This window comes from Nycticebus coucang, chromosome 2, assembly GCF_027406575.1.
Source record: "Nycticebus coucang isolate mNycCou1 chromosome 2, mNycCou1.pri, whole genome shotgun sequence".
Taxonomy (NCBI): Eukaryota; Metazoa; Chordata; class Mammalia; order Primates; family Lorisidae; genus Nycticebus; species Nycticebus coucang.
The window spans coordinates 110,481,217-110,505,656 of NC_069781.1; the positions used below are offsets into that span (position 1 = coordinate 110,481,217).

The 24,440-nt window shown below is 40.7% G+C and overlaps 1 protein-coding gene across 3 annotated transcripts in view; it reads left to right on the top strand.

The window, feature by feature from the left end:
- The first annotated feature begins 289 nt into the window (after positions 1-289).
- The window catches only part of SECISBP2 (SECIS binding protein 2), a 40,916-nt gene continuing 16,765 nt past the window's right edge, over positions 290-24,440 (top strand). Inside the window, exons 1-10 of one of the 3 annotated variants that reach the window (XM_053578856.1) lie at positions 290-857; positions 1,917-2,062; positions 8,735-8,984; positions 9,404-9,545; positions 11,913-12,142; positions 15,357-15,435; positions 18,509-18,717; positions 21,117-21,239; positions 22,432-22,521; positions 24,304-24,436. In XM_053578856.1, the coding sequence (XP_053434831.1) occupies positions 822-857; positions 1,917-2,062; positions 8,735-8,984; positions 9,404-9,545; positions 11,913-12,142; positions 15,357-15,435; positions 18,509-18,717; positions 21,117-21,239; positions 22,432-22,521; positions 24,304-24,436 (1,438 nt within the window). In that variant the 5' untranslated portion in view covers positions 290-821. The remainder of the gene's footprint in view (positions 858-1,916; positions 2,063-8,734; positions 8,985-9,403; positions 9,546-11,912; positions 12,143-15,356; positions 15,436-18,508; positions 18,718-21,116; positions 21,240-22,431; positions 22,522-24,303; positions 24,437-24,440) is intronic. The other 2 variants (XM_053578863.1, XM_053578870.1) reach the window with 2 other exon arrangements.

Sequence of the window (24,440 nt, forward strand, 5' to 3'; positions counted from 1 at the left end):
CCAGGTACCTATTGGTTAGTCTCCTATCCTTGCTGTACTTTAGACATTTCTCAGTATTTGGCAAATTCTTCCCTCTCGTAGAGCATTTTCCCACCCACGGAAATAATATTCTTACGTCTGACCAGGGATATGTTTAAATTAGAGCCAAAGTAGATTTTACCACTTTAATTCCTATAACATGTTTAATGTCCTAGCACATGTTTGATTTTGGAAAGAAACGGCAATTTTGAAATGTAATTCCTTTCAGTGGTTAATTCTAACTAAGCCTTCAGTTTCTGGGAATTGAGGACACCAATAGTCTTGTAGGTGGTCTAGATCTGTAAGACTTGGAGGGTGTGCAACATCCCTAAAAGTCACCTTAAGAAATCGTAGGTAAAGTCCTGGGATGGGTCAGGTAGCGCTTCCTAAACAGTCCCTTCAGTGAGTGGCCTTTCCAGGCCCCCTTGTCCAAGGAGCCTTCCTATCCAATGCCAGGTCCAGAGGACACAAGTAAACCACGGCCTCAGTTTGTAGCGGCTATTCCCTCTGCAGAATTTATGTCGGATAGCCTCGCATCTCCGGCAGACGAGAGGTTCCATAACCTGCGCTGAGGTCCCAGCCCAGACGACTCAGGGTCGTTTCCCCTGTAGCCACGTGCGGCTTGCGATAGCCAGGGCCCATGCCCGGCAGTTCTGGCCGGAAGGAAGGACAGGCCGCGTCGCGTTTCTGTGACGCACTTCCTAGCGCCCTCTGCGAGGGCGGAAACGCCGCTTAGTCTGTCCGGTCAGCCGGCGGGCTGGCTGCTGGCCTCTCCCGGCGCGGCCTCCTCTGAGCCGCCCGCTATGGCGTCGGAGGGGCCGCGGGAGCCCAAAGGCGAGGTAAGGGCCGCCAGGGCCGGCAGGCGCTCCCTCGGTGAGCTCAGCCTGTCTGCCCGGCTCGCCCCGGGGTCTCGGTTGTGCGTTGACGGAGCTGGCGGCGGTCTTGGGCCGGAGGCGAGGGAGCGCGGATGGGCGGCCGCGATCCCCGGGCTCCGCCCCGGGCCCGCCTGAGGGCGGTGGTCTGGGCCCGCAGACCCCGCCCATGGATAGCCCCGTGTTTAGGGTGTGGTGCCACCGCAGCCACTGACGGTTGTCCTGCCCCAGCACGCCCGACAGTCAGGGCTGGGTACCTCTGGCTGGTGCCCGCGCTCTCGGGGAGGAGAAGCTTGTTCAAAGCATCCTGAGTTTCCTTAAATGTCGTCTCCGTGCTACATACTCAACATGACCACTAGGTGGAGCCCTGGCAGTCGCATCCCTTAGTTTTAGACTAGTTAAAAACCTTGGTTATGAAATTCAGTGAAAGCAAATCTCGTACTACGTACCTTAAAAAGGAAAAAAGTCAAATCCAAAGGCTTATAGCGATAGGATTTCTTAGGAAAGTAAGATTTTGTTTTTTTTTTTTCAATGAAACAAGACGGTAATTCATGAGTAAAAAGCAAATGTTTTTGTGCAGCGTTTTTTGAGAAAATTAATGGAAATAAACTTAACGCACTGTGTTTTGGGTGCTTGCTATAAACACTCCAAGTCTGTATTTGACCGCCCTAATTCTACAGGTCTTAGTTATCCCTAACTAAAGCTGAGAGAGGTAAAATAACCTTATTTTAAATTTAAACTTGTGAAAATGGCAATTGTGGCCCTTAACTATATAATGTAGGTTGATTTTGTTTCCATTTAATCGGTTGTCCTTGTTTTTCACTGTTAATATTTGGATGACTGGTTTTCTTAATCATTTGGGAGAAATTGTTAGCAACCAAAATTCTTGTCTTTACTAGGCAGAAGTTTTTATACAACATTGGAGTAGCATTTCTGGGGCTGTTAGACTGAAACATCTGTCTTTGGGTTGTTTACTTTTGGTTGAGCTCTGAATGTTTGTAGCCAAACCCTCATTTTTCCCCCCAGGGCATCAAGTTATCAGCAGATGTCAAACCGTTTGTCCCCAAATTTTCTGGGCTAAATGTGGCATGGTCAGAGTCTTCAGAAGCATGTGTCTTTCCTAGCTGTGCAGCCACATACTATCCTTTTGTTCAGGAACGACCAGTGACAGGGTATGTATGTTTATAAACATCTTACCTTACCAGGGGACTTATTTCTTGCATTTAATATCGATTAGCTTTCAGACATGTTAGCCCAGTGAAGTTCTGCAGATGGCAAGAAAATGCTCTTCATCCAAGAATGGTGTGAGCCAGTAGTACCACAGCTTAAGTGTATCCTGTGCCAGAAACTCGAACTTTTTAACTCCCCTTTTTTTCCCTCCACACTCATTATGTTATTCTGGGCAAAGAAAGGGGAGAAAGACTACAGTGTATTTATTAGTAGGGAATGCAGATTCCAGGTTTATTTGTTCAAACAGTTTAAAAGTACGTCATGCTGTGGCTCAAGCAGCTAAGGCAGCAGCCACGTACACCTGAGCTGGCCGGTTCAAATGCAGCCCGGGGCCGCCCAAACAACAATGATGGCTGCAACCAAAAAATAGCTGGGCGTTGTGGCGGATGCCTGTAATCCTAGCTACTTGGGAGGCAGAGGCAGGAGAATCGCTTGAGCCCAGGAGTTGGAGGTTGCTGTAAGCTGTGATGCCATCGCACTCTACCCAGGGTGATAGCTTGAGGCTCTGTCTCAAAAAAAAAAAAAAAAGTACATCATGTATCTAAAGAGAGATGAAATGGCAAGTGGGGGGAAGAGGAAAAGGGCAAAGAACCAAATAAACATGCTGCTCATTTTTAAGATAAAACATTTTAATCTTGTTCAGGGAAGGAGTGGGGACTAACAACCTGGTTGGAAATTACTGGGTTTTGCTTTTGGCCATTTTGCTGGAGATTTCTATGGAGATGGAGTTCACAAATTTGGGGTTTAAATTCTTTGAAATTTGAGTTGAAGGAAGGTTTAAATTTTTCTTTAAATTTTTTTTTCCTTCTCAAGATTCATTCTTTAGGTATGTACAAAATGGCTTCCACTTTTAGCTGAATTTAGACAAACAAGTGTTAATCGACATAATTGTGTAGATTTATTTGTAGATTAGTTTTAAGGACTGCATCAGCTTTAGTTCTTAGTAAGTTCCTAGTAAGAATCTTTGTGCATTATGCTCCTTGGATATGGTTCAAACTTATTTCCTTTTTGAATGTGTGCCTGGAATGTGTGATTAAAAATAGTTTGTAGGCAATGCCCGTAGCTCATTGGTTGCTGAGCAAGGACAACTGCAACAAAAAGAATAACTGGGTGTTGTGGCAGGCACCAGTAGTCCCAGCTACTTGGGAGGCTGAGGCAAGAGAATCGCTTAAGCCAAATAGTTTGAGGTTAGCTTTAATGCCACAGCACTCTACCCGGGGCGATGGCTTGAGACTCAGTCTCAAAAAAAAAAAAAAAAAGTTTGTATTGCCTATAAATTCTAGAATTATATTTGTAAAAATGAAAGTTGGAATGAATCAGATAGCTGGTGTATTTAGGAGATACTGAAAGTTGTAGTTTTTGACAGTAGTTACAATCCTACCTTTATGTTTTAGCATTTGGTATTTGATAAAAATTTCCAATTTTTCCATTATAATCTCATCTTTTTTTTTTTTTTTTTTTATTGGGGATTCATTGAGGGTACAATAAGCCAGGTTACACTGATTGCAACTGAGGTAAAGTCCCTCTTGCAATCATGTCTTGCCCCCATAAAGTGTGACACACCAAGGCCCCACCTCCCTCCCTATGTCCCTCTTTCTGCTTTTCCTCCCCCCCCATAACCTTAATTGTCATTAATTGACCTCATATCAAAACTGAGTACATAGGATTCATGCTTCTCCATTCTTGTGATGCTTTACTAAGAATAATGTCTTCCACTTCCATCCATGTTAATACGAAGGATATAAAGTCTCCATTTTTTTTAATAGCTGAATAGTATTCCATGGTATACATACACCACAGCTTGTTAATCCATTCCTGGGTTGGTGGCATTTAGGCTGTTTCCACATTTTGGCGATGATCTCATCCTTTTCAAAAGGGAGGTTAGTATGGGTTTCATTTGAGTTGTTCCCTAGCTTGAGTGTCTCCCATTAAGAAATGCAAAAATATATCTTGCTCACTGAAAAGAACTCAAAACCATCCGCTCAGTGGTTACTCAGAAAAATGGTAGAAAACATTCACATGGCTAAAGCAGCATTTTGATAGTAAAATGAGTGGACACTAATCAGAGACTCGAGGATATTTAAAAATTAAGCTTCTTAACCTCATCTTCTTTTAGCTTTAACTTTAAAAAACAAAAATTATTTAGAACTAAGGAAAAGATAGGCTTACAGTTTTCACTCCCAGCAAGAAAACAATTAAGGTTAAAGGAGGTATTAAATCAAAAGGTAAGGATTATAAAGGAAAGGAGCCCTTAAAGTGGGGATGAAAGGATGCAACTTTACATAGTTGATAATCTAGGCAGTTCTAATATAGGTTAAAATTGCAACACTAAGTTAGATTGTGTATAAATAGAGATATCTTGCCTCTGGGAAAAAAGGAGTAGAATTTTCTGAAACAAAATTATTTCCTGTTTCTTGTTCCACTACATAGCAACCTAAATCCTCTTTCTATTGTTGTCTTCATCTTTCCTTGAAGGAGGGGTATAACCTTTTACAGGCTCTGTCTCCCTTTAGTACCTTTAACTGCCCTCTAAGGTACTTCACTTATTCATTTGGAATTAATAATTCAAAGACTACTGCGTTGAAAGCACTAGGTGCTAAAGGAGAAAAAGATTCATGAGCTGTGCTCCTCTTCTTGTCAATCTACATAGGCTTGAACTCAGTGGAGATGAAAACAAATGTACCTCTAAATTTATCTTATGAGACAGTCTCCTCTAAATTTATCTTAAAGGACAAAACAAAGAAATATCAATAGAAGTCATCTGATAGATACAGCATTTGCCTTGGAAAATACTGGTTATTTATTGATACTATATATAATGAACAAATAAAAGCCTGTGGTAAATCCCAGGGTGATGTTTCTTTATCCAGACCAGGTCTCCAGGCTGCAGGTGGCTCCGCTCTCCCAAGGGGGAAGTTTCCTTACTATCCTAATGGACAGCTTTCACTATTTCCTGCACTCTCTGGGAGGAAGTCTGCAAAGTCTGTAATGACTTGAGGAGCGAATGTGTGTTAAGTTCTGCTGCCCTTTCAATTCCCAAGTGGGGGATCAGTGGTGGGGGTCTCCCGAACATTATTTCATAGGTAGTAAGACCTTTTATATAGGGGGTACATCGCACATGGAGGAGGGCAAAGGGAAGGAGGCTCACCCAGTTTTTGCCAGTTTCCAACTGTAATTTACTCAAAGTTTCTTTCAGTGTCTTATTTATTCTTTTTACCTGCCCTGAACTTTGAGGTCTGTAAGCACGGTGCAATTTCCAGTCTATACCTAAGGTTTTAGCCAATACCTGGGTGATCTGAGGGATGAACGCTGGGCCATTGTCAGACTCCATTTTTAGAGGCAAGTCAAATTGGGGGATAATTTCAGCCATTAGTTTCTTTACTACTACTGGTGCTGTTTCTGTCCTAGTCGGGTAAGCCTCAGTCGATCCAGAGAAGGTATCAACAAACACCAAGAGATATTTGTACCTATACTGAGAGCGACTTATCTCAATGAAGTCTTACTTCCCTCTGTTGCCTAGGGAAATCACTGCGTAGTCGTGTTCCAACAGGCATCCTGGGGCTAGTGGCACCATTTACCTGAGCACATCCCTGGCAACAGGCAGCAATCCGTTTTGTTATTTTCTGCAGGCGAGGGATATAATAATCTTTTTGAAAAAGTTCAGAATCTGTAGCCGTCGGGTCATGGACTCACATTAATACTCACTCTCTCACCAACTCACACACAACACCAAAGGGAACCCTGAGTCAGCTCTCAGAAGGCTGACACCTGAAACCAGATGCTTGAGGCCCTGGCTGCTCCACAGCCCAGTTATCAAGCTCAGTACCCAGATTCCTTGGCTGCGTCCAACCACTGGAGTACTTCCGAAAACAGACTCACCAATGAAATCCAGACCTGACGACTCCATTCGGTTATCCAAATTTAGTCAATTAATTTGGGTGGTTGGGGCTGGGGAGCAGGAGCAGTCTCTCGCTTAGGGCTGAGGAATGTCTTCTCAGCGGCCATCCCCTGAGCCATCTGGAGGCTGGCCTTTCAGCCGCAACCTGTGGGCATGGCCTGGGTAAAACTCAGGTATCTCGCTAGGGCCTCTAGAATGTTATGGTACACGAGATATAAGGCCACCAGACAAATTGAAAAGGCCAATAGGAGTCTATTTTAAGACTGGCCAGCCGGCTACCCTCTGATGGAAAATCAGGAGGGGCAGCAGCATCCAACCTGAGGACAGAGTTTATTTATATAGGTTAACTTATGGAGCTAAAAATAACTGTCAGCAAGCAAGCAAAGCAAGCTACCAGATTTCACAATCTGATGTATACAAAAGCAGTTTTGTGGCACTTGCGATTACTGGCAATTATTGGTGAACTAAGCAAAAATATTTTAAGAACAAGAACTATGGGCGGCGCTTGTGGTTCAGTGGGTAGGGCGCTGGCCCCATATACAGAGGGTGGCAGGTTCGAACCCGGTCCCAGCCAAACTGCAACAACAAAAAAAATAGCCTGGCATTGTAGCGGGCACCTGTAGTCCCAGCTACTCAGGAGGCTGAAGCAAGAAAATCGCCTAAGCCCAGTAGTTGGAGGCTGCTGTGAGCAGTGACACCACAGCACTCTACCAAGGACAATAAAGTGAGACTCCGTCTCAAAAAACAAACAAACAAAAAAAAAAAAACTATGTAATTAGTAGGCCTCCCTGGCACCCTCATCCTGTTTTCCCAATCCTTGCCCCATTATCTCACCCTTCTCAGTTCTTGCTTGCTTTTCACTTCCTTCTTTAAGATAAGAGAAGGGATGGGGTTGTTGTTGGGGTATGGTGCGTCTCCCCTTAGGGCCCACCACCTCACTACATTTTGTTTGTCTGTTCTTTTGTCTATTTTTTGACTTGAGATATCTTTCTTCACTTTTTTTCTTTCTTTTTTTGCTATCAACCCTTCTTTGCCTGTCTTCTCTTAGGAAGAACAGATTCTTCACTTTCACCTGAAACTTGCCCCCCATTAGATTTTCTGAGACACAGAGTAAAGCACAGAATTCACAGGAGCTTGCAAGAAATGGAGTGAAGCTTTGAATCTTCCTTTTCTCTAAGAACTAGTTCTCAGTGCTCTATTTGGAGCAGTGCTAGGCCAGGTGTTCTTTGGGACAGAAAAAAGATCAGTAAAAAAGGTTTGGTTTTTGATTAGGAATATTTCATTGTTGGAATTAATTGTCTATAGGTAAAAGGTCTTACATGATGTAAATTTATTACAAAATATGAGTTAGCACACAATCGTGCACAGCTGTGTATAACCAAGTACTGAATAGAAGTGAAAGCAGTCAACATTCTCCTTAGTGTATTACAGGTAGAGCCTGTAAGTAGTGGTGCCCTTTTTTTTTTTTTTTTTTGCAGTTTCTGGCCAGGGCTGGGTTTGAACCCACCACCTCCAGCATATGGAGCCGGTGCCCTACCCCTTTGAGCCACAGGTGCCCCCTAGTGGTGCCCTTTTTTATCCATTACAGGCTTTTTTACTTGCAGAGATTAGAAATATGATTTCTAGTAGGTGGTGCCTGTGTACATACCTCCTGACAGCCAGCAGTATGAAAAACAGCAGGATGTGTCACAATTAGGTTTGGGTTTTCCTGCCTTGCAGTGTACCAGTACGCTTTGGTATAGCTCTGGAAATTCATAGAAACATCTGCTGGTGCTTATTTGTGGGAATGAGGAAATTCTGATTTGTATTTTAACTCAGCTGCTTAGCATTTTGTCATTGTATCAGCTTTCACTGGAAATGGTTGAAATCTAGTCTATACCAAATTTGCTTAAAAGTAAGCGTTAAGGGCGGCGCCTGTGGCTCAGTGAGTAGGGCGCCGGCCCCATATGCCGAGGGTGGCGGGTTCGGACCCAGCCCCGGCCAAACTGCAACCAAAAAATAGCCGGGCGTTGTGGCGGGCGCCTGTAGTCCCAGCTGCTCGGGAGGCTGAGGCAGGAGAATCGCGTAAGCCCAAGAGTTAGAGGTTGCTGTGAGCCGTGTGACGCCACGGCACTCTACTGAGGGCGGTACAGTGAGACTCTGTCTCTACAAAAAAAAAAAAAAAAAAGTAAGCGTTAAATAATATTTTGGTTTAATCTTGTAGCTCAGCAAATTGAGGCAATAGCAGTTTTCGAGGATGGCATTTGTCTTGTCAGTAGGGTGTGTAGTTCCCAGGCACAGTGCCTTGTAGTGTCCCCTTCGCTCCCTGCCACTGAGAGTCAGTGTAGGCTTGGAGTGGCCAAGGGCTAGAGAAGACTTCAGGCCCCAGGGGCCCCTAGAGGGAGGTGCTGCAGGCTGTTGGGCACCCTCTCAGTGGAGAGGGTTGTCTTTAGGGTGATATTGGCCAGGGTTGCTGAAAGAGACTTTCCACAAAAGAGAGTCTGTTGATGTCTCTGGCTTATTAGGGAAAAAAACAAACAGCTCAGCAGCTTTCTTTGCAGGGAGTGAAAGAAACACTCAGAGGGTTTATTTGGCTTTTGATGAAGGATATTTCAGTGCTAAAGTGAATGATCTCAAAAATACTAAATATTAAAAAGTTTGAATTTGTTTATTACAAAATATTAAGTTTTGGGATTTGTAAATGAAATCTACAACTAAAATTTACCCTTTTATTTAGGCATAAAATATATACTGAAGATATGGGCTTTGGAGCTTCAACTTTCTCACCTCAATATTTATCTTCTGAGGTGACTCTTCATCCGTACGCCTATTCTCACTACACCCTTGACTCCACACAAAATATTTGCTCAGTGCCTGGCTCCCAATATGATTATAACCAACCCAGTTGTTACCGAGGTTTTCAAACAGTGAAACCACAAAGTGAGCATATGTGCCCTCTCCCACAAGAAACGAAAGCTCTGCTTAAGGTGAGTAAATGGTATGGTTTCATTATGCTTTCGATTTGGTTGCTTTAATGTTTAAAATATGAAGAATTCTAGTAAGTTTTTCCATATTTAATCATTGCGTATCTTTTTGTGGTATTTAACCTCTAAGTTCAGCATCAATATGGTGACCTCCCAGGAGCGGGGGGCCATCAGGTTGCCTAAGGAAGGGTGAACTGGTCCAGGTTGGAAACGGGGCAGGTCAAAGCTCCCGTGCTGATCAGTAGTGGGATCGTGCCTGTGAATAGCCACTGCACTCCAGCCTGGGTAACATAGTGAGACCCATCTCTTTAAAAAAAAAAAAATTTTTTTGGTTTAATCTTTTTTGAAATGATTGAATTGTGAATACTCAATTATTTATTATTTTAAGCATTTCTTATTTCATGTTGTAATCTCTCCTGCAGAAAAAAACCTATGATGAGAAGAAAACTTACGATGAGCAAAAGTTAGATGGTAAAAGGGCTGATGGAACTCTATCATCTGAGATCAAATCAGCTAAAAGTTTGCATCATTTGTCCATTCATGCTGAGAATAGTTTGAAATCAGGTAAAAGTAACCCACTCTTTAGTATAATGCCAACCTACTTCATCTGCCCCACAAATGTTGCTATTCTCTACATGGCTATTTCTGTGAGAGCATTCATCATGGTTCCTCCAAGAAGTAAGACTTGGAAGCCTGACAGGGCTGAGGGCATCGGGTGTCCCTTGCAAGGGGGTCCCCTTCTGGGGACCTTTCCTTCCAGGGAGGATATTACAATGTGGTACCTGTTGCATTGTGGACTCGGAAGCTGTCATGACCTTAGTATACATGCAAAGAATTTGTCTGAGGTCACATAGCAAGTAGGTGATGCCACAAACTTCAAAACGTGTCCTTAAGTAAAAGCATATTACAGCCATATCCTTTGCACTGTATTTGACCACATTTATTGCTGAAATAGCTTCTCTGGTGTTAGTTGACAGAGTTTTAAAGGGTGGGAGAATTTGTGGTTTCAATTCCGTCATAAACAATCGCTAGATCTGTTTATCGTGGTTACTCAGAGGACACCATTTTGACTTGAGGTTGTAACACATTGCTAAGTATTTATGTATTTAAACATCTCAACATAGAAAAGGTACAGTAAAAATACAGTATAAAAAGCTTGGCGCACGTAGCACAGTGGTTATGGTGCCAGCCACGTACACCAAGGGTGGTGGGTTCAAACCCAGTCTGGGCTAGCTAAACGACTGCAACAACAAAAAAATAGCCAGACAATGTGATGGGCGCCTGTAGTCCCATCTACTTAGGAGGCTGAGGCAAAAGAATCACTTCAGCCCAAGAGTTTGAGGTTTCTGTGAGCTGTGACGCCACAGCACTCTACCAAGAACGACACAGTGAGTGTCTCTAAAAAAAAAAATTGTATAAAAGATAAAAAATGGTATATACCTGTACAGGGCACTTAGCATAAAGGGAACTTGCAGGAGTGAGTGTGAAGGCCTAGGACATGATGATACACTGCTATAGAGTTTATACACACCATACACTTAGACTACTCTACATTTATTAAAGTTTTTTTCTTCAGTAGTTAATCAACCTTCATTTACTATAAAGTTTTAGCTTTATAGACCTTTCACTGTTTTTAATTTTTGACTCTTGCAGTAACAGCTTAAAACACAACATACTGTACAGCTATAAAAAAAAAAATTCTTTCTTTTCCTTATTCTATAAGCTTTTTTCCATTTAAAAAATTTAATTTTTTTTTAACTTTAAACTTTTTGTTAAAAACAAGGACCCAAAACGTACTCATTGGCCTCGTTCTACACAGGGGTCAGGATCATCAATATCACTGTCTTTCTTGCTTCCACATCTTTTCCTCCTAGAAGGTCTTCGGGGGCAGTAATACTCATGGAGCTGTTATCTCCTATGAGGACAAATACCTTTTTCTCGATACCTTCTGAAGCACCTGCCTGTAGGTAATGATTGCAAGCTTCAAAATACCTTCTTAAATAAGGGAGATGTGTAGCCTAAGAGCAAAAGGCTGTTTTATAGTTAAAATTTATTTTTGTAAGTAGAAGCAGTATACTCTAGCACAGGGGTCCTCAAACTGCAGCCCACGGGCCACATGAGGCGGCGTGATTGTATTTGTTCCCATTTTGTTTTTTCACTTCAAAATAAGGTATGTGCAGTGCGCATAGGAATTTGTTCATAGTTTTTTTTTTTTAACTATAGTCCAGCCCTCCAGCAGTCTGAGGGACAGTGAATTGGCCCCCTGTTTAAAAAGTTTGAGGACGCCTGCGTCTAGCATGATAAAAATACAGTATAGTAGATACATCAACCAGTAACAGTTGTTTATTATCATTATCAGGTCTATGTACTGTACCTGATTGCACGTGCCATTTTTTGTAGACTGGCAGTGAAGTAGGTTTGTTAACATGGCGTGACCGCAAATACTGAGTAAGCAGGTGGCGCCTGTGGCTCAACAGAGGAGGGCGCCGGCCCCGTATGCCAGAGGTGGCGGGTTCAAACCCAGGCCCAGCCAAAAAAAACTGCAAAAAAAGAATACTGAGTAAGCGTTTGTTGCACTGCCTTGTTACAAAGTCTATGACTTCACTAGGCAATAGGGAATTTTTAGCTCTATGATACCACCCATTCTACATGCAGTCCACTGTTGACCAAATATTGTTATGTGATGAATGTACTGTACTAAAATTTCTAGTGTTTTTTGTTTTTTCTGCATGATGGCCCAACCAGAGTGATTGATACTTCTGGTCATTTATGCTTTGTGCTTTTGCAAAAAGATTAACATTAGTGAAAGTCAAGATGATTTAACAACAATCTGTAGATAAATAGCAACAGATTTTCTAGTCTGCAACTTAAACTTAAGTACCGTCACCAAATGCTACCTAAATTTTTACTCTTTTAATTCTATAATTACAGATGGTTATCATAAACGAACAGACAGGAAATCCAGAATCATCGCAAAGGGTGCATCTCCCTCCAAACCTGAATTTGAGTTTACTAGGTTGGATTTTCCTGAACTACAGGGTCCAGAGAACAATAATGTATCAGCAGTACAAAAGCAACCCAAGTGGGGACCTGTCCGTTCCACTTCCACGGACATTTCTCTTCTAAGAGAAGTAGTAAAACCTGCTGCAGTGTTATCAGAGGTGAGTTGAGGATTGTTCTCTTTCTCTTTCTCCTCGTGACACGCCTTTTCAGTTACCTCACTTCAATCTTGATGTAAGCTATGAAATCCATGGAGCTCGGGAAGAGATGCACTATAGATGACCTCCTCTGCTTGAACTACCTAGTATAGCTGTTCTTTTAAAAGAGTCACCTAATACCCTTTTTTTCATTTGGGAGCTTCATGATAATTGTAGTGCCACAAAAGGAAAAAGTTGTTACAGAGCCTAGCTGCTTTGACAGCCCATTTTGTACACGCCACTCTTGGCCTTGCCTTCTGACAAAAAGGCACTGCACTATCCAATACAGACAAAAAGACTTTTTAAAAGATGGACTAGTAATATTGAAAACTTCAGAGTATAACTTACGAGTTTTCCAGGCCTTCTACGTACATCTCCGTTTGTTACACATATCTGAATGTGTAACGATACACCAAATTCAGCAAAAGTTATTGCAATGGGTGCTTTCAGTTTGTTGCCTAATAATTTTAAGTTATACTATATTAAGCATTTGGTCTCAAAATTTTAGTTCACCACATTGAGGCATTTTCCTCATGGATTTATTTGAGACTTCAGGAAAAACTGGTATTGGGTTAGTAGTCCTTACAATGGCTTCTAAAACATTTCCATTGAAGGGAGCTGTGGGGTCTGTGCTGGTAGGAAGGAAAGGAGAAGACGGGTAACAAAACTGACCTCACCAGTTTGCTTACTTGAATTAAGGGGGAATCTGTTTCCTGTCCTTGGACTTCTCTTAGTTATTTAGGAAAGGCTCGGTAGTAGAGCAGAATATACAGCATTGTGTGGCATTTCCTCTGCAGGATGCTCACTCTATTTTACCACGGTGCTTTCCCATTAAAGAGATGTGAAAAGTCAGGCAGACTATGGCTATCAAGTGGATGTATGCCTGCCCCCTGGATCCTGAAGTGGGTGTGTGCAGTGACTGAAGTCATGGGGGTCCCCATCTTCATCACTCAAGTGCACACTCATGCAGAGTCTTCTGAGCATCCCACAGAAGTAGTACAGGACACTCTGTAAACTTCGGAGTAGGCACATGGGTGGGTGAGAGTATGCCTGACAGGGTCACCGATTATGTGTGATTTTTATGTTGTATGATATATTCAAACCATCTTTTGAATTATGTGTGGGCTTTTTGTTTTAATTTTTCTTATAACAGAAACTTTTTTTCCTGATAATAATAATGTCTATTAACAACAGAAAAATATTAAGGAAAAAAGAAAATATGATTGTTTGAAATCCAGTCTTCTCCAAACCAAGAGAAGACTGTGCTTAACACTTAATCTTCTTTTTAATGGTCTGTTGTGGAAACTGAAGGGGACTCCTCTCAATTTGGGATTGTAAGTATGTACAGCCTTGTGTTTGAATTTAAAAGAACTTTTTTGGAATTTTTCTCATGTCATTAAATATTTTTTGAAAATAAGTGTTGCATTTGCTCTCTCATATTAATATGTATACTTTAATTACTTGGGAACAGGTAACCTATTTCTATTTTGTTACTGGCCTTGGTAAGCATAAGAGTTATATTTACTAAAGAACAAGCTGTGTTTTAATTATTTTATTGGACTCAGATGTAATGAAATAGCAGTGGATAAATTTGTGAAACAAATTTTAAAAATTATTTTAAATACACTGTGTGTTCAATGGATTCAGATTTGAATTTATCAGTTGACTTTTACCTCTGCTGTTGATCACTTTGAGATGACTTTTGACATACTCACATTTCCCCTCCATATACATGCGTTTTATGCCTTATGTTTGGTGTGTGAGGCAGCTTTCTGTCTCCATTAAGGGGCGTGCACTACAGGCTTGTGTTTGTTGTGTTTGTGAGCATTGTGATGGACTGTTTTGGACTTTGGTCTGTGGGCATATCGAGTGATGGCTTTCACATTCGTACACTCGTATTGTGGCTTTAAGAACTGTGTGGCACGTCTGTGCTGACCTGGGAAGTTGTCTGTGGTATGTTAAGTTTTTTAAGAAGTTGTACAATATTATATATATGGGTGTGGTCGTTATTGGGAATCCCTGTAAAAATGATATGCAAATGTTTATATAGTAGGCAAAGAAGTGGAAAGATACTAAGCTATGGGCAGTGAATGATTTTTTCCTCTAAAGAGTAAGAGTTGGTAGAAGGAAGTAATTTAACTTATCACATTATGTATTTACATGTTTTGAATTTTTAATTAGTATATATTTTGCAGATTTTAAGAATGGAAAGGGAAGTTATATTTTAAAATTAAATGGTTGCTTTGAAAACTACTTGATCGCTTTCATATGAAATAGTTAGAAACTAACTGCTTTGGCTTTTTTTTAATAGACTATTTTTTAGAGCAGTTTTAGGTTCGCAGCAAAATTGAGAGGAAGGGACAGAGATTTCCCATATGTTCCCTCCCCCCTGACATGAACAGCCTCCTTCCTTATCAACATCCTGCACAAATTTGTTACAAATGATGAATCCTCATTGACACGTCATCATCACACAAAGGCTGTAGTTGGCATGGGGTTCACTCTAGGTATTATATTTTCCATGAGTTTGGGCAAGTGTATAGTGACGTGTCTACCATTGTAGTATGGTGCAGAGTAGTTTCACTGCCCTAAAAATTTTCTGCGCTCTGCCTGTTTATCTCTCCCTCCCTACATCCCCTGCCAACTGCTGATCTTTTTATTGTTTCCACAGTTTTGCCTTTTCCAGGATGTCATATAGTTGGAATCATACAGTTATGTAGCCTCTTCAGATTCCTTCTTTTGCTTAGTAAGGTACATTTAAGTTTCATCTATGTCTTTTCATGCTTGATAGAGCTCATTTCTTTATAGTGCTCAACAGTATCCCATGTGTGACCTTTCTTCTACTGAAGGTCGTCTTGGATGCTTCCAAGTTGTAGCAGTTATGAATAAAACTACTATAAATGTCTGTGTGCAAGTTTTTGCGTGGACATAGTTATCAACTCCTTTGAGTAATGGCCAGGGTATGTCATAGCTAGATCTTATAAGAGTATGTTTAGTTTTGTAAGAAATTGCTAAACTGTCTTCGTAAGTGGCCATACTATTTTTCATTCTTACCTGCAGCAAGTGAGAATTCTTGTTGTCAGTGTTCTGAATTTTGGCCATTCTAATAGGTGTGTAGTAGTATCTCCTTGTTTTAATTTGAACTCGCGTGACAACATCTAATGTGTTTGCTTTTTAGGGTGAAGTAGTGGTGAAAAACAATCCAGGTGAATCTGTAACTGCTATTGCTGCCTCCAGTTCCTCTTCTTGTACAAGAGGTAAGGGTGGCTACAAAATACTATTTTTAAGTATGAGTTGTGTATTTTCTAAGTTCATTTCAGATAAAGTCAAGTGCAGTAGTGAGAAGGGGGGAAAGAGTAAACAAGGAATTCAATCTATAACTAACTGTGAGTGTTCAATCAATTGAGATAAGCACTACCTTCGGACCAGACTCAAGTTCATTTTTACCTCCAGTGCAGTCAGAATGGTTTTTGTTTTAGACAGCTTATGCATTGTTGGTAACCTAAAATTAATATTAGTTTAGAAAATTAAAATAAGTAAATGAGATACCACGTACTTTACACAGGGAATGTAAAATAAGAGACAAGAATCCTAAATGAAATATATATCCAGTTAAATGGCTTGGCTCCCGTAGTTAAGTGGTTAGGGCACCGGCCACATACAATAGGGCTGGCGTGTTCGAACCTGGCCTGGGCCAGCTAAACAGCAATGACAACTACAATAAAATAGGCAGGTATTGTGGCGGGCACCTGTACTCCTAGCTACTTGGGAGGCTGAGGCAAGAGAATCACTTAAACCCAAGAGTTTGAGGTTGCTGTGAGGTGTGGTACTACAGCACTCTACCAAGGATGACATAGTGAGACTATGTCTCAAAAAAAAAGAAGAAGAAGAAATATATGTCCAGTTAAATGAGAAATTTTATGAACTCAGAAATGACTTTTTCCTTCAGTATTATTTATTCTCAAAAGTTTTTGGTCTTGAGACCCTTAATACCCTTTAGAATTAAAAGCTCCAGCCAGGATTACTGGGGCTCATACGTATAATCCTAGCACTCTGGGAGGCCGAGGTCAATGGATTGCTTGAGCTCACAAATTCAAAACCACCCTGAGCAAGAGTGACACCCCGTCTCTAAAAAATAGCCAGGTGGGCGTTGTGGCGGGTGTCTATAGTACCAGCTACTGGGGAGTCTGAGGCAGGAGAATTGCTTGAGCCCAGGAGTTTGAGGTTGCTGTGAGCTATGATGCTGCAGCACTCTACTGAGAGTGACAAAGTGAAACTCTGTCTCAAAAAAAAAAAAAAAAAGAATTGAAAGCTCCAAAGAGCTTCTGTTTATGGGGGTGGCGTCTATCAATATTTGTCATATTCAAAGTTACGATAATTTTTTAAAAATAATTTGTTTAAAGTAACAATAATGTATTATATTTTAACATAGCATATTTAATAAAAACCATTATTCAAAGTTAAGAATCTATAGTGAGGAGAGCAGTCCTGATTCATAGTTGTGCAGCTCTTTAACATCTGGCTCTATAAATCTGCCATGACCTCTAGCTGCTTCATAGTCCTTCAGAAAACTGCCTGGTACTTTGGAGGGAGGGAGGGAAAGAGAGAGAGAGAGAAAAGCAACTAATGCATTCATACTCTTGGAAAAACAGATTTGACTTCATGGACCCCTGAAAGGGTTCTGGGAGTCTCAGGCCACACTTTGGGCAGCTGATCTAGCATGTCCTGGCCAAGAAGTGATATACTCAGAGAGAGTTCAATAGATTCTGCATTTGAAATTGTTATAGTGGCCTGTCCAAACAGAAGAATTTTTTACAAAGCTATTCCACATTTATGTATAGGGTGTTTTCTTTTACATTCTCATGATTGATATATACAGTAGAACCTCTGTAAGTTGACCATCCAAAGGACTGTTACAAACTGGTCAACACACAGAAGTAGTCAACCTAAGGAAGTAGTTCTGCTGTATTGATATGTATGTGTGGTGCATGTCTAGTCTATGAAAATTAGGTCAACTTGGGCGGTGCCTGTGGCTCAAGGTGTAGGGCGCCAGCCTCATATACTGGGGTGGTGGGTTCGAGCCCGGCCCCTGGCCAAAACTACAAATAAATAAATAAATAAATAAATAAATAAATAAATAAATAATTAGGTCAGCTTGAGGTGATTAAGTGTAGGGATGTGGTCAGCTGTGGAGGGTCTACTCTATGAGGTTCAGTAAAGATTTGTACTTCAAAGGCTGCTCTGCAGATGTGTAGTTCTGTAGTGATGAAAAGAGTCTGTCTTACCCTTGGGGATAGCCATTGGCTGCTGACAGGTTTTCACCTGCCCATGTCCTGATGATTATCCTTTTGTTTTGTCTGCATATAGAGTTTCATGGGCATCTAAGGAGTAGTGTTGCTGTTCTTAAGCCTGTGTTCTAAAAGAAATAAATTATTGGGCGGCGCCTGTGGCTTAGTCAGTAGGGCGCCAGCCCCATATACTGAGGGTGGCGGGTTCAAACCCGGCCCCGGCCAAACTGCAACCAAATAGCCGGGCGTTGTGGCGGGCGCCTGTAGTCCCAGCTACTCGGGAGGCTGAGGCAAGAGAATCACTTAGGCCCAGGAGTTGGAGGTTGCTGTGAGCTGTGTGAGGCCACGGCACTCTACCGAGGGCCATAAAGTGAGACTCCGTCTCTACAAAAAAAAAAAAAAAAAAAGAAAAGAAAAGCCAGGTGTTGTGGTGGGCACCTGTAGTCCCAGCTACTTGGGAGGCTGAGGCAAGAGAATCACTTGAGCCCAAGAGTTTGAGCTTGCTGTGAGCTAAGACGTCACAGCACTCTACCAAGTGCGTCAAGGTGAGTGTTTGTCTCAAAAAAATGTGTATATATATATATTAAAGATATGCATATTTAAGAAAAAAAAATAAAAAAAATAAATTATTGTGCTAGCTGAAGTCTAGTGATCTTTGACTTCGATGTTAAAGGTACACATCAAGGTTAGTAGGGCCCAAATTTGATCTTTAGCTCATTAATTCTGTGTGTTTGCCATGCGGGCATTATTGTGATTTGTCTTTTAACCAAAACTATCGTTTGTCTACCACCACCCCAAGTTAAAAAACCAGTTTATAGGAAAATGAACCTTATACAAGCTAAAGGGAAAAAAATTCAGCATGCATGCTCCAAGAAGAAAAACAAGTTTAGCGACTGCTGTGGTTTCCAGGAGGATGTTTTGAATGACAACCTAAATTTAGTTATGCTCTTTGCAGTTACCTCATGTAATGCATGTCTGAGTAACTAAGGAATTTCTGTTTTACTGTTGAGATTGTTCAACAATTTTGGTTATCTTTGAGCAGAGTTATCTTGGACACCAATGGGTTATGTTGTTCGGCAGACATTATCTACAGAACTGTCACCAGCCCCTAAAAATGTTACTTCCATGATAAACTTAAAGACCATTGCTTCATCAGCAGATCCTAAAAATGTTAGTCTATCATCCTCTGAAGTTTTTGCTTCGGATCCTTCCTCCCACAAAGAGAAACACATGGTTCATCCTGCCCAAAAGGTATGTATCACTAGACACAGATGGTAAGATGGGGTTGCCAGAGACTAGGGGGAACAGGAAATGGGAACTTATTTATTTATGGACTTCGTGTTTTAGTTTTGCAAAAGGAATAGTTCTGGAGGTGGATGGTAGTGATCATTGCACAACAATGTGAGCTGTTGAGAAATACCACAACTGTACACTTAAAAGTATTTAAGGTGATACGTTTTACGTTGTTATGTATTGTATTACAATAAAAAAAAGATTGGAAAATAAAGTTGTGCATCATATTTTGATTATGTTGGTCTGTGCACTGAATATTCTCTTTTTTCCCCCTTAGATCCTAACTGTGAAAGTGTTTTGTTCTATACTATAGTCACTAGTTTGAGTTTGTTGTACTTAGACCTTAAAAAAAGAATAGATTGTCAGTCAAGGAATACAAGTGCTAGCTTTTGCATATGAGAGAGAATGTATATTTTAGACCTATTGACTTAAAATGTCTGTGAGAACCATTTAGAATTCTTTAAACATTATTATTGTATGTATAAAATTGCTTTTGCTTCTTTCCCAGTCTTTTGTATGTTGAATTTAAATGGCTTTTACCAGTACTAGAATACTGGTAGTAAAATAATTGAATCCCACATTTTGTGATCATCTGGCATACATTAACGAGTTTTGGTTAATTGCAACTTATTTACTTATTATAAGGTAGCATTTCAGAATACATTTTTCCCTTAAACAATTGTAAGTTGCATATTTATTTGTCCCTAGATTTATTTCTTTAGAAGGGTTTTGTCTTTTGGGGTTTTTTTTTTGTTTGTTTGTTCTAGTAGTATAAGTATTGGCCTTAATTTTCATAGTGTAAAGATATACTATTTTAGGTTGAAATGTGGTCATATTTAGTGCAATGTTTTCCTGTCTTTTTGAGTGTGAGGATGCTTTTTGATATCGAAAAATGTCATTAGCCCATTCCCTATAAGTGGTAGCTGTACATTTACAATCTGTTAGTGACAGTTACAATAAGGCAGACATGTGCTCATTCCTCACAGCATGTATTGGAGAGAGAGAGAGCAGTACACATAGGTGAAAGGCCTTCCCTTTTGTACACATACCGAACTTGGCTTTCTGTGGAACCCTTCTGGCTGTCTGTGGTATGTGTCTGGGCAGCTATGAACAGACCGGACACCAGCTTACTGTCCGACTGCCATGTCACGTACCAAGCCAATTTAATATTCTAAGAGTTAGCAGAGTTTTATTTTCCCAGAATCTTTTAAAAACTATTTTCTTAAATATAGGTGTAAGAAAAATTTATTTTAGAAAAATTCTAAAATGAAGATAAGAAAATTACAAATACCTAGTTATGGAAAAGGTCTCTCCAGCCCCTCAGGGAGCCTTCATTAACAGTCTCTCATATGTCCTACCTCAGGCTCATGAAATTATAAATAAGGATAGACGGGGGTTTCTGTTGTTTTTTAAAAAACAAAGTATTCTATACACATTCTTCTTGTGTATGCTTCTAAATGCAGGTATTCTATGCACATTACTTTTATTTATTTTTATTAATTTTTTTCTTTTACACGTTACTTTTAAAGCTTGCCTTTTTCATTTAACAAAATGTGGACAGTCCCTCCAGCTCAGTGTATAAACATTCTTTTTAATAGCTGCTGAAGCTTTTACTTCTGAATGGTAAATTCCCACTGAGGATAAAGCAAGGCCCAAAGCATAAGAAGTTCCTTGCCCTTTAAAAGCCTTGCTCTAATGGAGAGAGACTAATAGTATGCAGACAGATACAGAACATATCAGATGGTGATTAGTGATATAAAGAGAAAAACGAAGCAAAGCCAGAGAAAAGAGAGTTAGAGCTAGACAGAAATGAAGTAGCAGTTCTAGCCTACCCAATTTCAGGTGTGTAGGCCTGGGGGCCAAAGCACATTTGACCTGCAGAAGAGCCAGAGGCTGACGGGTCGTGAGAGTGATGAGGTCACATTTAGCATGTCTGGGATGCGCGTTTGATTTAGAAGGCTCCATAGATCATTCTGCTGTGCAGACAGATTTGATGTACAGACTAGGAACCATTTGGTCATGCTGACAGGTGCCCCACCTGGACTTACAAGGGGAGGTCAAGTTGGTATCAGTAGGATCATTAGAAAACATGGCTGCCTCAAGCTGAAAACTAGATTGTCCACATGCACCAGTTTTCCAAAGGGATTAGACTTGTTACTAATATTTTAACAGATTTTTTTCCCTTCAGATTTTCTCTGCTGAATGCTGATTCCTTAGAAAATGGGGAGGAGCCTAACTCTGAATAAAATTGCCATGTGAATATACAGTTTTTTATCTTGATTTTGCTGAGACATGGTATTAAACTTTCTGTTGAATACCCTAAAAACTGTTGACTTTTGCTCTGATTTTTGTTCTAGTGTAAAGCATCACAAAGTGGCGACCTTGAACAAAAAGAAGCCTCAAGAAAGAATAAGAGAAAGAAAGAAAAGTCTAAATCAAAATACGAAATCCTGACAGTTCAAGAGCCACCAAGGATTGAAGTACATTTATATTTATTACTCACATTGTGTGATAAATGGGTCTTTCTTAATAGAAACATGGGTTCCTCAGTGAACATCTCCAGTATTTTTTTAGAGACCATTTTCTTAGTGCTAGATAAAATAGTAGTCACACAGCCTTCTCACTTCTTACTTGGCTTCTTGCTGTCTCAGAGCAGACACTCGGTGAACATTTGAATAGATGAATGGTCTAGGGGCAAAACCACACGTATTGCAGTTTAATACTTTGTGTGCCATATTACTAATATTTCCCCCCACTACCTGTTTTTTTCTTTGCTTTAGAATGCTGGCTTTTGCAGGGCCTCCTTTTCTATCCAGAAATCTTATTGTAAAGTGCTTCACTGTAGAGACAAACGTAAAATACTATAGGTCTAGCATGGACCTCAGTCAGTATTTCATGACCTTCCAGAAGTGAGTGCCCCTTAATTATTGTCCCATGGTACTCCATGAATGTTGTGTACCCTGAGCAGCCAGCGTGGCCCTGTGTTTCTTATGGGGCTGGTTGTGTTCTTCATGTTACTATGCCAGACTCAGGTGCAGGCAGAAGGCTCTCACAGGTGCTGCCCAGGGCATACCTACACACCCAGGGTGGGGGTGCAGTTCCCAAGGCTCTCAGAACATCCATTTCAGAATAGCTAGGTTACATGTTGGAAGAACTGCTAACATGGCAGAAGCATTATGTTTAGGCCAATGAATAATTCATATTTCTGCCCCATGTTTGCCTCATAATTCTTTTTCCAGAGCACCTAAAATATTGACAAAATGATGTTTTGAAATTATTTAAAAAAAATTTTATAGTAGGCCTATTACCTTTGTCTATTACTAGGATGGGTTCTGCACAAATCACGCGACATAAATCTGCATCTAGATCTGATGGTTCTCTAATGAAAAGTATAGTCTTTTGACAAATAGGTGTATGAATACTGTCGTGCCAAGGTGGTCCAAGGTCAGTTCTGTAGACACCTCAAATGCGCCTTGGTGGCACTCTCTCTCCCTTTTGGGTGTGGATGTAATACAACTGTGGTTACATGACAGTTATGCAGCTATTTAATATCACCTTGAACATCTTTGTGAGACCTTTTTAAAGACAGAAAATATAAGCAGTGAAAAGATTGTGCTTGGCATAGTTGTGTCCTCATGATTAATAGAGCTAAAAGGTGTGTGGTTTACTTAGGATGCCGAGGAGTTTCCCAACCTGGCAGTTGCATCTGAAAGAAGAGACAGAGTAGAGTCACCGAAATTTCAATCTAAACAGCAGCCACAGGTAATTTTTAGATGGAAACCACAATTACTTTAGGCTTAACTATTCTCACTTAACTAAACTCTTAACTGCTTTCCAGACTTCTTTGTGTACTGAGTCAGGTGGTTTTGTTTTGATTCATCCCTTTATGGGAGAACGGCATCCACTGTGTTGAAATAGAAATGCTGTTAAGCTAAGATGTGTTGTCACTTTTGTAATATGACTATTGGTAACAGCCGTTGGTAAGTCAGAAAGGAGAGGGGACATAAACTGCCTATGAAACTTTAATTGAAAAGAAAAAATGCAGTGCCCATTGCTCAGTGGGTAGGGTGCTGGCCATATATACCCAGGCTAGCAGGGTTTGCACCTGACCCGGGCCAGCTAAACAACAATGACAACTGCAACAACAACAAAAAAAATAGCCAGGTGTTGTGGCAGGTGCCTGTAGTCCCAGCTACTTGGGATGCTGAGGAAAGAGAATCTTAAGCCCAAGAGTTTGAGGTTGCTGTGAGGCCATGGCATTCTACCTAGGGTGACATAGTGAGACTCTGTCTCAAAAAAGAAAAAAATGTAGGCTCATTTTTTTTAGGCGATAGAATTTCTTTCCAAGGCAATAATGTCTGACAGAAGAAAAATAAGAGAGACACCAAAATTTTATCCTGTGAAGTCCAAACAGAAGCCAAAGGGGAGGTGATTTCTCCTTGCGCCCTTTCCCCACTTGTAGGTTCGGGAGGGAACTTGTGATTCATAATTTAAGTGGGGAACTTCCATACTTTTAGCCATTTATTCTCTACCATGTTCATGTCTTTTTGCCTTTTAAAGGAGGAAGATTAGTTTCACATTTATGAAAAGTATAATATTCTAATCCTTTGTGTGAATTAACAATTTTAACTCACATGTTACAATGTGCTTACCTTCCATCCCTGCAAGAGGTCTCCTTGCTTGCCTTTGTGGTACTTGGTGAGCTCCCCTGACATGACCCCTCAGTCAGTAGGGTTTTCAGTGTCAGGGAAAAGAACATTTGGCAGAGTGGAGTACACTAAAGCAAATGGGACACGGTACCTTAGGACATACCATGGGGCTTCCTTATACAACTTTTTTTTTAAAGAGATGAAATCTCATTCTATCGCCCAGGCTGGAGGTCAGTGGGGTGATTTTAGCTCCATGTAACTTCAGACCCTTGGCCTCAAACAATCCTCCTGCCTCAGCCTCCCAAGTAGCTGGGACCATAGGTGTCTGCCACTACTCCCAGCTGTCTCCCTGAACAACTTTTTATACATCCTCAAAACCTAAATCACAGCCATTTCAAAAATAATTTGTTTCAAGTGTATTAAACTTTGTATCTACGTTTAGTGTTATCTGCTGGTATGATTTGGGCTTGTGTAGACTTTTGGAGTTACCATTATGATTTCATGGCCGTTTGTTGTTTCCCTGGGGTAGTTAAAAAGAGAATGGTGCTAATGAGGCAATAGTGCTAAACAGGCAGCCTCTCACACAGACTACTTCTGTAGTCAAAGGCTTTATAGAGAGCCCCAGTGTCTTGTCTGTAGGTATTCACTGTTAACTCACAGTGGTGATGTAGATAGAAATGTAGGTGATTTCATATAAACCCAGTGCTCTGAAAAAAGGAAATAATCACAGTAACATCAGCAGATAACGTGGGATTGTTTTTTTTTTTATTTTAAGATTTTTATAGTCTCTAAATCTGTTTCATTTTATCTGTAATCATATGAATACTTTTTGTAAAATGAAAAGCACAGTTTGTGTATTATCATAAATAAACTTAACGATTTTTGAACTTTTTAGGATAATTTTAAAAATAGTATAAAGAAGAGCCAGCTTCCAGTACAGTTGGATTTGGGGGGAATGCTGACAGCACTAGAGAAGAAGCAGCACTCCCAGCATGCAAAGCAGTCCTCCAAACCAGTGGTGTTCTCAGGTAA